General features: G+C 40.7%; 1 protein-coding gene, 1 long non-coding RNA gene and 1 pseudogene across 2 annotated transcripts; all 3 read left to right on the forward strand.

Annotated features, from left to right (window-relative positions):
- Nucleotides 1-658: 658 nt before the first annotated feature.
- On the forward strand, nucleotides 659-7076 carry LOC103516230 (sorting nexin-27). Its single transcript, XM_026828690.1, has 8 exons — nucleotides 659-1212; nucleotides 1498-1600; nucleotides 1939-2067; nucleotides 3316-3413; nucleotides 5180-5402; nucleotides 5725-5857; nucleotides 6752-7005; nucleotides 7056-7076. Exons 1-8 carry the CDS (start codon nucleotides 998-1000, stop codon nucleotides 7074-7076), a joined length of 1176 nt encoding a protein of 391 aa, XP_026684491.1. The 5' UTR covers nucleotides 659-997.
- Nucleotides 7077-7484: 408 nt separating this feature from the next.
- LOC113470321 lies at nucleotides 7485-8820 on the forward strand. Its single transcript, XR_003393414.1, has 2 exons — nucleotides 7485-7631; nucleotides 8047-8820. It is a non-coding gene; the product is annotated as an uncharacterized LOC113470321 (long non-coding RNA).
- A 777-nt stretch (nucleotides 8821-9597) lies between these two features.
- On the forward strand, nucleotides 9598-9715 carry LOC113470322 (annotated as a pseudogene).
- The last annotated feature ends 2790 nt before the right edge of the window (nucleotides 9716-12505 follow it).

Below are 12505 nucleotides of genomic sequence, written 5' to 3' on the forward strand. Positions count from 1 at the left end.
TGTTTGTGCCTCTTGTGTAAATTTAATCTTTTTTTTTTTTTTTTTTTTTTTTTTTTTTTTTTTTTTTTCAAGTTTATATCAAATAAATCAAATTAGTCAAAATTTTGATACCAGTTTAGCCAACGAGAAAAATATCCCTCATGGGTCCAGTGGGTAAATATTCAGAAGCCACACAAAAAGTAGCATGTTTCCATTAACATGACATCTAAACAAGTGCCCCACATTTTTTTTTTCACCATAGTTTCTTGTCCAGTTATCAATATTGAAATCCAAGTGCCACAATCATGATTCTCAATGCTGATTTAATTTTCCAACTCCCCCCTCTCCAGGTGTTCAATATTTACATGGCCGGGAGACACCTATGTAGCCGCAGGTATCGAGAGTTCTCTAACTTACATCAGACATTGAAGCGAGAATTCAAGGATGCATCATGACGGGGGAACTCGGAATGATGAAGCCCGGGGAAGCGAGGTACAGCATGGAAGGCATGACTCCTGACATGCCTGCAGCAAATGGTGAATTTGGGAGCTTGGGACTAGGTATCTGGGCTGCACAAAAATGTTGTCTCGCAATCCAGTCCAATCTAACCATCTTGCTTTGGTTTTTGTTTTGATATCGGATTTTCTTTTATCTAATCTCCCCGTTCTGGTTCTCCTCCCACTTCTCTCTCCCATTTTCTTAATTTCTTTTGCTTTTATCGTCTTATTCGTCTTTCTAGCTGATAGGTGAGAGGCAAAAATATTTCTGTTTCTGTTGGATAAATCAATCAGATCCAACAGTAAAGAAATTCCCAATTTTCCACGGTTTTGACAGGTGATTTAATTTTTCGGACAGTGTTGATTGGTGACTGCTGTGTGTACAGTGTTTTTTTAATAAGGAATTCCAGGAAGAATGACCACTCTACCGAATTACACAGTTCCAACTGTCTGTGTACTCAGAGATGACTAGTGGACATCTGTGTTGAAAACAATAGTGCACCGTCTTTGTCCGTACAACCATGTATAGTACTCAACAGACCGGTCCGAGGGAAGTTCAAATTGCCAAGTCGGACACAGGTTTCGGGTTCAATGTCCGTGGACAAGTGAGTGAGGGCGGACAGTTGAGAAGTATTAACGGAGAGCTGTATGCTCCGTTGCAGCATGTCAGTGCTGTGCTTGCTGGAGGAGCTGCCGAGAAGGCTGGAATCAGGAAAGGAGATAGGATATTAGCTGTGTAAGTACTTCATATGCACTAGTTCTAAAAGACAAAAGAGAGAAAACTAGAAGTTGTAGAGCTGAAAATGTTTTGCTGGATGTTGGGGATAATATGAAAGGTCAGAGGGAGGAATGAGAAAATCAGAGAAATGCTGAAAGGTCCACAAGGAAAGAAAATACACACAAGTAGGTTGATAGGTATGGTTTGGGCACATAAAGGGAATTGGTGAGATATGCTCTAGTAATAAAATTAGACTGAAGGTGTTGATCCACCCATTAATAATCTCATATCATTCTGTTTCAGGAATAATGTCAATGTAGAGGGAGCCACTCACAAGCAAGTCGTAGAATTAATCAAGTCAGGCGGTGATGTTTTGAGTTTAACTGTGATCTCTGTCAGTCCGGAGGTAAGTCAGAAAAAAACCTGCTAGACTTTCATGTCTAAAGTAACAGTTGATGTAACATAGCAAGGTACACAGTTGACAGTTGATGAACATTCAGGTAAAAAAGAAATTAATTTTATGTCTCATGTCATCCAAGTTACAAAATGTGTGCATAAAAGACTAAATAAGGGATTAGACATAAGTCAGATTGAGCTGTAAATTAATCTGTACTTCCCAACTGACCTGCAGATATCTGATTGGCAAAATTTTCATCTGTTAATCAAATCAGTCTAACCATCAACAAAATCCAGACTGATTGGACATAAATAATAAATAAGAAACTCCTATGTTTCTATTTCCAGGAAGCGGAAAGACTTGAGCCACCAGACGATCATTCCGGCTATCAACAAATAGACTACACAGAGAAAAGATCTTTACCTATTAGTATACCAGATTACAGCTATGTTAACACAGAAGATGAAAGCTTTGTGGTAAGTTTATATTAAAGGTTTTTTTTTCTCTCTAGTTAGGCACTTTAACACTCTTGTGTCGTTTGCCCCGTTCCCCTGTTTAACTAGATCTTGGTATATAGTCCAATGGCCTTCAGGTACATTAAGGCCGAATCAATGTTGGCAGGGTTGTTATCGAGGGTTGGTGGTGAGGGGAGGGAGGAGTGTATTTGTAGATGTGTGTGGCAATTAAATATATGGTCCATGGTTAGGATATCACTGCACCCATAGGTTATAATATTAAAGGTTTGATCATTTCTACGTTTGAACTTTATCCTAAACAAAAAAAGTTTGTTCTTGGAACTCTCTCCTATCCGGTACTCTTTTCTCTTGAATTTCAGGATGATTGGACCTCAGTAGTCAATTGAACCTTTTTTTTTTTTTTTTTTTTTTTTTTTTTAAGTTTTTTTAAAATTATACAAATTATTTGTTCTTGGAACTCTCTCCTATCCGGTACTCTTTTCTCTTGAATTTCAGGATGATTGGACCTCAGTAGTCAATTGAACCTTTTTTTTTTTTTTTTCAAGTTTATATCAAATAAATCAAATTAGTCAATAATAAATTAGTCAATATCAAATTAAGTAGATACCAGTTTAGCCAATGAGAAAAATCCCACATGGGTCCAGTCCAGTGGGTAATTATTCAGAAGCCACAAAAAAAAGCCTTTTTCCATTAATACATTAAGGACGGCGTGCATCTCTAGAGATGCACAGCAACATTTCCCTGGGGACGGCATGCATTGTTAGAGGGTGACACATATTTTTTCGTAAAATCACTGTGAGTCTCTCACGATGCACACTACAATGTAATTTTCTATCTACGTTTAAAGAGCAGACTCTGCCAAACCATGTGGTATTTATAGGACTTGGATACCGTGAAGTATAAGGCTGTAGTGAACACAAATAAATATCTCTGTTCAGTGAGATACCCATTTCTGTGAGTCTCTCACGATGCACACTCAGTTTTCTATATATGTAGACTTAGATAGACTCAGTTTCCTAGGGGACGGCATGCATCTCTAGAGGGTGACGGGAGTCTCCCATACAAATCTCAGCCGGCTGGGGGGTAATTCATGAATAATTGCTGCTGTCCTTAATGTGTTAACAGAACTTCTAAACAAGTGTCCCTCATTTTTTCACCATAGTTTCTTGTCCAGTTATCAACATTGAAATCCAAGTGCCACAATCACGATTCTCAATGCTGATAATTTTCCAACTCCCCCCTCTCCAGGTATTCAATATTTACATGGCCGGGAGACACCTATGTAGCCGCAGGTATCGAGAGTTCTCTAACTTACATCAGACATTGAAGCGAGAATTCAAAAATTTGCAATCTTCTTCCTCCTCTTAGTCTTTTCCCACTCAGGTAGGGTCGGTGTTTTTTGATAGCAATTTCTACCTGCCTCGGTTATTTACATCTTCCTCTGATAAACCCTTCTCTTCCAGGTCTTCGTTCGCACAATGTTCCCACGTTTTCTTCAATCTTCTTCGCCTTTTCCCATGTTCAGATGGGGTCGGCGTTTGTCGTCGGCCTCTCAATCAGCTTTAGAGTGATCGCTTTGAGGGCAACTGGTTTTGGCACCAAAACTTTCCGCGTGGGATACCCTTCGCACTCAACCTTCGCTATTGATATAGCGTGAGGAAATTTGGGCTAGTCTTCTCCCTGTTTATAGTCCCCAACCTACCTACTTCTAGATAAGCTCAGTATTTATATTGAAAAACGACCTTACCATATTCCACCTGAGTATTGGACTTTCATGAACAGTATTCATTCAATTTCATCACCAGCCTAGTTAGCTTGGTTCTGCCTTGTAAGTGCTGGGTCATGGGTTTTATTCCCACCCAGGATGGATTTTATCCTGAACGAATAAGGTTTGTTCTTGGAACAGCAGGCTTTCTCCTATCCTGTCTTCCTTCTTTCTTTGATTTCGGAACAATAAGACCTTAGCCGTTACAGTTGCCTCTATCAAAACTAAAAAAGATGATTCTTGAATTGATAAAAAAAAAAAAAAAAAAAAAAAAAAACCTGTTTATATAGTCCCCTAGCTAGACGCTGATCTACTCTCTGTTTATAGTCCCTCAGCCAGACTGTACCTTTTTATTACTATTGTAATAATAAAGGAAGGACGGACTAAAAAAAGGGCTCGGATTGAAGAATAATAAAATTACTGTTCGGTGAAAAATAGATAGGTATATGTAGGTGCTAAACTTATACTCTTTAGAACTTTAGATGAAACCTACATAGAACATACTCGTATACTTTCAACTTTCAAAACTTCAACTGTTTATAGTCCCTCAGCCAGACTGAGTCCCTCAGCCAGACTGTCACTTTTTCTTCAATAACAAGTGAAAATTTCAATTTGAAACTTGTGTTGAATTTTGCAGGTGGAGGAAGATAGTGGGGCGTTTCTATTACAATATACCAGGCCGGGACGGTCCCCTAGATGTATTAAACTCTTCTCTGCCTATGTAAGTACATATCATAAGTACACACCTGCCTCGGTGGTGTAATGGTCAAGGCGCTCGCCTGGTAAACAGGAGGGCGTGGGTTCAATCCCAGCCGAGGTATGGAATACCTACGTTTTTCTGTTATATTTTTATAATTCTCATATTTACAACTTTTATTTTATGAAATGATTCTAGAGGGTTGGGGAATTTTTTCTATACTACTCATGAAAAATAAAAGGCTGTGATTTTTGCTCAAAATGCTTGATTCTAGGGCTTGAGCTTCTCGAACGTTGTTCTTCAGCTCTTGGGGAGTTCTAGTTTGTTGACATACACTCTTTCTTTGAGGTAAGCTCAGAAAAAAGTCTGGGCGGACATTTCGGGAGAGTTTGCAGGCCACGGAAATTTGCTATTTCCAGAAATCATCCAATTTTCAACCATTTCTAATTGACTGTCAATTTTGAAAATGAAATTTTACGAGTTTAGTTCTTTGTAGTGTATTGAAAATTCCCACAATAGATTCCCCAAGGGTTCTTTACAATAATCTAAAGACAAGAAAAAAATGTTTACCACAAAGAAAGTTATTCAATTTTAACTTTATCAGGTTACTTCTGCGCCTCCCTGTATAAGCTTGTACCTAAGTGAAAATAAAATGATCCCTCAATGTTTTGTGATTTTCCCCATTTCAGACTGACAGAACAACAGCTAGACTCGAGGAGACGAGGCCTAGAGATATATCTGGAGAAAGTATGTGCCGTGCGAGTCATTGCTGAATCTGAACTCATGCAGGAGTTCCTAACCGATGCTCTTGATGAGAACGGAACCAACATATCGTCACCTGTCGACATTAAGATCTTGCTACCTGACCGTGAGGTGAGTACTCACAAGCTTTTTTTTTTTTTTTGCAAGTGCTAGGTCGTGGGTTCGATTTTCGGCGGGGTCGAAGTCTTTTGGACTCTGTGCTTGAAGTTTGTGGTGCACTCAGTCTCGTGAGGACAATTGAGTAGCTCCTTAAACTAAGCAACCAGTCAGTGGCGGCATTACCAGGGTAAAAAGATTATTGAAATATGGAAATCAATTGATTGCAAAGGAGGCACTCAGTATTTCTGTGATATCCACAAAAGTTGTGAAAAAGCTCTGCTTTACCACAGATAATTTGTGATTTGATTGATTGGTTTTTTACTTGTGTTGCCAGGTAATCACGGTGAGCGTAAGGAAATCTGCCACGGCTGATGAAGTGTATGCTAGCGCTGTACCCAAGCTTTATCTGCAGTCCCCTTCCTCGGCCGCCTACTTCTATCTGTTCGAAATAGTCGAATACTCCTTCGGTAAGTCAAAGATTTCATAAGCGATGACATAAAATCCAGCCTAGAAGGAAGTTCACCTGCCTTGAAAGAGCTAGGTGGCGGGTTCAATTCACGGCCAAATAGGGCTCGTTCTCGAAACGCCTGGCTTTCTTAGTTCTTCTATCCTGTCTTCCTTTCCCTCTTAGAGTTCGGGAGAATAATACATCCTTGGCAACAAAAAATCAATATATCCCTAGCGAGAAATTCGATAATTAAGACTCCCAAGCAACTATTAAATGAATTTATTATCTAATTAATTTAATAGTCTAGACGACAACCGACAACACCAGAATTTAATAGTCTAGACAACAACACCAGAATAGACAATTTTCAAACACTTTCCATGTTCACTCACGTTTTCCACGACACAGGGGAGTAACAATATAACAAATCCCAGGTTAATAATAGAACAGTTGCGCTTACTTGGGTGATGTTTCAAAGTCATAGAGCAGGAAAAATGAGGGATTCCGGAACTTTTCTTTTTCTTCCACAAACTTCTAGATCCCGAGATAAATCGATTTAAAAAATACCGGTAAATCTTAAACTCTGACGTCACGGCATACGCCCCCGTATGCGATGACGTCACATAAAATGTTCCGAGCAAAGCTCCCTCACAGGCAACACATTAAGCTGTTGGTGCGCATGCATTTCTGCGCAATTCATGTTTGTGCGCATACGTTTCTGCGCATCTCCTGAAGTCTGACGTCAGAGTTCTGAACTCTAACGGAAAATAAATTTTCGACCTTTTACAGTTATTTTTTTCGGAGTTTTGACCTCAGATTGGAATTTTTCACAACTTTTTTCATAGAAATCGACCTTTTAATCATAAATTTTACCCAAATGCAACTGCTCCATTCACATCAATTTCTATTCCAGAGCGCAAACTGGAAGCAAAAGAGTTCCCACATCACCTCTACATTCAAAACTATTCCACGGCGAGCGCCACCTGTCTGTGTATTCGCAAGTGGTTGTTCTCGGCCCCGTTAGAGCGCTCTCTGGTCGCCAATGATGACCGTGTGGCCACATTTATGTTCTGGATGGCCATAGACGCTGTGGATAGAGGCCAGATCCGCGCGGAGGATCGGCTGTACGAGTTGAAGGCTCTGCAGGATGCTAGTCGAAAACATGAGGTGGGTTTTTTCTTTCTTTATTCAAAGTGGTAGGCTCTTCCACCCTAAAGGTGTCATTCCGATCATCGTGACCCAGTCAAATTTACTTCACAGAACTGTTGGAAAAAAAAAAATAATAATAATAATAAAATAAAGTTTACAAAGATAACGACTGGGTCGTGCAACCCAAATCGTGCCGTTGTGTCGCGCGAAATGGAAAATTAAGACAAAATTGAGACGCTGATCTACTCTCTGTTTATAGTCCCCTAGCGAGACGCTGATCTACTCTCTGTTTATAGTCCCCTAGCTAGACGCTGATCTACTCTCTGTTTATAGTCCCCTAGCGAGACGCTGATCTACTCTCTGTTTATAGTCCCCTAGCTAGACGCTGATCTACTCTCTGTTTATAGTCCCCTAGCTAGACGCTGATCTACTCTCTGTTTATAGTCCCCTAGCTAGACGCTGATCTACTCTCTATTTATAGTCCCTCAGCCAGACTGTCACTTTTTCTTCTTCAATAACAAGTGAAAATTTCAATTTGAAACTTATGTTGAATTTTGCAGGTGGAGGAAGATAGTGGGGCGTTTCTATTACAATATACCAGGCCGGGACGGTCCCCTAGATGTATTAAACTCTTCTCTGCCTATGTAAGTATCATTAAGTACCACTACCTAAACCTTTAATTAAAGTTGAAAAAATATATATATATACACCATCTTCTCAAGGAAATGTCAAGACTGATCGGATGATTAAACAAATAAAAAAAGTTTTGAAAGTTTTTTTATGAACTGTATGTAGGATTGTAACTTCGCTTTCGAGACTATAAGCCCTTAGCAGTTATACCTAGTTCCCTCTATCCAACCTCCTCTTAAAAAAAAAAAATCCTTATCCGTTTAGGATAAAGTTCGCCCCAGGCGGAAATCGAACCCGCAACCTAGCGTTCAATATCCGTCACTAAAAAATCCTTATCCGTTTAGGATAAAGTTCGCCCCAGGCGGAAATCGAACCCGCAACCTAGCGTTCAATATCCGTCACTAAAACCTGTTGTCTGTTTGATTACAGAGTGTATTTCTCAAGGAGTGTTTCGACAGGATACAGGAGGAGAAATCCTGGCAGCTAGACTAAGAGACAACCTGTATGGAGAAGGTAAAATCATAGGGAGTCCTTCCCTAGCGATGTGTTTGAATCTAATTCACACTCTCCAAATTCTGGCCCCGGGCTGTTTGACAACCCGGGCCAGAATGGAGCTCAAAGGGTTAGGTGGTAGAGAACGCCTCAGGTTAGTGGTTACTTGTATGAGTAGCAAAACTTGTAGAGGACGCAGTCCATTTTGTGTAGTGCAAGCTGTTCATTTCTAGGTATTTGTAGGGAAGATTGTACTTAACAAAATAATAAGCTGTTCCACACATAGTCGACACCGTCGATCGACGAGGTGAAGGTGAATCTACCGACACCGTCACCGTCAAAGACACCGTCGACTATGTGTGGACACAGCTTTAGACATACCTTACTTACCTACCACTTTATGGTGTAGACTGTAGATAATTCATTTATCTAAAACAATAAAATTTAGAGGGTCATTTTATAGGAATTGACCCATGTTGAAATATAGTTCATGTACCACTCAAGTGAAGAAAAAAAAAAATTGAGTCAGATTGCAATTCCATCCCTTGGACCGTTCGGGAAAAGGGTGCAAAGTCCCGTTTTAAGCTCCCCCGAGCTCAAAATAGTAATTTTTAGTCAGGTCTGTGCCATAATTGAAAATTTAGTCCAAATTTGAATGGAAATATTGAAATCAATCTGTCCTGAACTTTTCTCTTCGCCAAGTCAACCTGCCTCGGTGGTGTAGTGGCCCGGGGCGGGAATCGAACCCGCGGCCTAGCGCTTACAAGGCAGACGCACTACCAACTAAGCTAACTAGGCTGGTCCCCAGAATAAAAACAGCCAGTCTATCCACAGTAGATTTTTCCTCTTATTTCCTTTAAATATCTATTTTAACCTGCCTCGGTGGTGAAGTGGTCAAGACGCTCGCCTGGTAAACAGGAGAGTGTGGGTTCAATCCCAGCCGAGGTATGGAATTTCATCTTGAACAGTGTTGTAGTATTTGACCACAATAATAGTAGTAGCCCATTGCTGGAGTAAAGGGATTTTTCAGTCCTATGCGAGCAGTACAAATGAGCACTGTTATTATTTAAAAAGACCTAAATAGATTTTCCACTGTGCTCATGTTAGGAGTAAGGGGTCATATATCAAGTACTTAGATTTTGCTTACAATGACCCACCCTGTATGTCCGATTCGTATATAGTATTTGACCACAATAATAGTAGTATTGCTGGAGTAAAGGGATTTTTCAGTCCTATGCGAGCAGTACAAATAAGCACTGTTATTATTTAAAAAGACCTAAATAGATTTTCCACTGTGCTCATGTTAGGAGTAAGGGGTCATATATAATAAGTACTTAGATTTTGCTTTCAATGACCCACCCTGTATGTCCGATTCGTATTTTATGAACACTCTGTAGAAATATTAAGTTCATTATAAAGTCGCTTAAGAAACAAAACCACCCAATTGTAAAATTTAAAGGAAAGCTCAAATTGTCAAATCTGGTTTTAGCCGGCGGCGATAGCACGTTGAATGAACCAGTTCCCAATGAATCACTGAAGTTGAGCAACGTTGCGCGTGGTTAGTATCTGGATGGGTGACCATCTGGACAATCGCGTACTGCTGGTGTTTCCCAGCTCCACTCCAGGCTGGTTGAGGTTAATGTGAGCAGGCGGGTAGCTTGTAACCGAATGAAGGGTAAAACCCTCGTCACTAAAAACCTTGGAAGTTATGTAGTGACGTTAAACCTATTCTAATGGTGGGTTCTCAGAATAAGAATAACATAGAAGGAAGGTTTAGGACCAAAACGAAAGACACTTTTCAAATCGAAGGTTATATATCAGCTGATTTGGTACCAGTGCCGGACCATGAATAATTTCCTGGGTAGGATGATTTTTACAGAAATTTTGAAACATTATTTCTGCTTTTTTACGAAACTTTTACTTTTAACAACTTCTAAGTAAATTCGATGGGTATCTTATCTTATTTATCCATTATTGACTTTAAAACCATTCAGAAATCGGGGGAAATTGAAAATACAGACCGGGACTGCAAAATGTAAACAAAGATTTCAATAATTTTCAGAAAATTTCCACCAATGAGAGAAGAGTTTAGTCAGCTGACTAAACAAATTTGGTTAGTTAGCTGCTCGTGAACTGTCCTTCGACCTTGATATGTAAAAAGACCCAAACCCTCCTTCTATGTTATTAGGGAGATTTCGCATCGCGTTTTTTGGACATCGTGTACGATGTTCGACGAGTTTTGGTTTCTGCGCATGACACACATTTTGGGGTTTTGAACACGGGGATCGGAGTTACGATGTTTTGGCTTGAACTTTGATAGACTGGCACGGCTTACCTTGACATATAGCTTGGGTACTTTGATAGACTGGCACGACTTACCTTGACATATAGCTTGGGTACTTTGATAGACTGGCACGGCTTACCTTGACATATAGCTTGGGTACTTTGATAGACTGGCACGGCTTACCTTGACATATAGCTTGGGTACTTTGATAGACTGGCACGGCTTACCTTGACATATAGCTTGGGTACTTTGATAGACTGGCACGGCTTACCTTGACATATAGCTTGGGTACTTTGATAGACTGGCACGGCTTACCTTGACATATAGCTTGGGTACTTTGATAGACTGGCACGGCTTACCTTGACATATAGCTTGGGTACTTTGATAGACTGGCACGGCTTACCTTGACATATAGCTTGGGTACTTTGATAGACTGGCACGGCTTACCTTGACATATAGCTTGGGTACTTTGATAGACTGGCACGACTTACCTTGACATATAGCTTGGGTACTTTGATAGACTGGCACGGCTTACCTTGACATATAGCTTGGGTACTTTGATAGACTGGCACGGCTTACCTTGACATATAGCTTGGGTACTTTGATAGACTGGCACGGCTTACCTTGACATATAGCTTGGGTACTTTGATAGACTGGCACGGCTTACCTTGACATATAGCTTGGGTACTTTGATAGACTGGCACGGCTTACCTTGACATATAGCTTGGGTACTTTGATAGACTGGCACGGCTTACCTTGACATATAGCTTGGGTACTTTGATAGACTGGCACGGCTTACCTTGACATATAGCTTGGGTACTTTGATAGACTGGCACGGCTTACCTTGACATATAGCTTGGGTACTTTGATAGACTGGCACGACTTACCTTGACATATAGCTTGGGTACTTTGATAGACTGGCACGGCTTACCTTGACATATAGCTTGGGTACTTTGATAGACTGGCACGGCTTACCTTGACATATAGCTTGGGTACTTTGATAGACTGGCACGGCTTACCTTGACATATAGCTTGGGTACTTTGATAGACTGGCACGGCTTACCTTGACATATAGCTTGGGTACTTTGATAGACTGGCACGGCTTACCTTGACATATAGCTTGGGTACTTTGATAGACTGGCACGGCTTACCTTGACATATAGCTTGGGTACTTTGATAGACTGGCACGGCTTACCTTGACATATAGCTTGGGTACTTTGATAGACTGGCACGGCTTACCTTGACATATAGCTTGGGTACTTTGATAGACTGGCACGACTTACCTTGACATATAGCTTGGGTACTTTGATAGACTGGCACGGCTTACCTTGACATATAGCTTGGGTACTTTGATAGACTGGCACGGCTTACCTTGACATATAGCTTGGGTACTTTGATAGACTGGCACGGCTTACCTTGACATATAGCTTGGGTACTTTGATAGACTGGCACGGCTTACCTTGACATATAGCTTGGGTACTTTGATAGACTGGCACGGCTTACCTTGACATATAGCTTGGGTACTTTGATAGACTGGCACGGCTTACCTTGACATATAGCTTGGGTACTTTGATAGACTGGCACGGCTTACCTTGACATATAGCTTGGGTACTTTGATAGACTGGCACGGCTTACCTTGACATATAGCTTGGGTACTTTGATAGACTGGCACGACTTACCTTGACATATAGCTTGGGTACTTTGATAGACTGGCACGGCTTACCTTGACATATAGCTTGGGTACTTTGATAGACTGGCACGGCTTACCTTGACATATAGCTTGGGTACTTTGATAGACTGGCACGGCTTACCTTGACATATAGCTTGGGTACTTTGATAGACTGGCACGGCTTACCTTGACATATAGCTTGGGTACTTTGATAGACTGGCACGGCTTACCTTGACATATAGCTTGGGTACTTTGATAGACTGGCACGGCTTACCTTGACATATAGCTTGGGTACTTTGATAGACTGGCACGGCTTACCTTGACATATAGCTTGGGTACTTTGATAGACTGGCACGGCTTACCTTGACATATAGCTTGGGTACTTTGATAGACTGGCACGACTTACCTTGACATATAGCTTGGGTACTTTGATAGACTGGCAC

The sequence above is a fragment of the Diaphorina citri genome, unplaced genomic scaffold (genome assembly GCF_000475195.1).
Source record: "Diaphorina citri unplaced genomic scaffold, Diaci psyllid genome assembly version 1.1 scaffold1514, whole genome shotgun sequence".
Lineage (NCBI taxonomy): Eukaryota > Metazoa > Arthropoda > Insecta > Hemiptera > Psyllidae > Diaphorina > Diaphorina citri.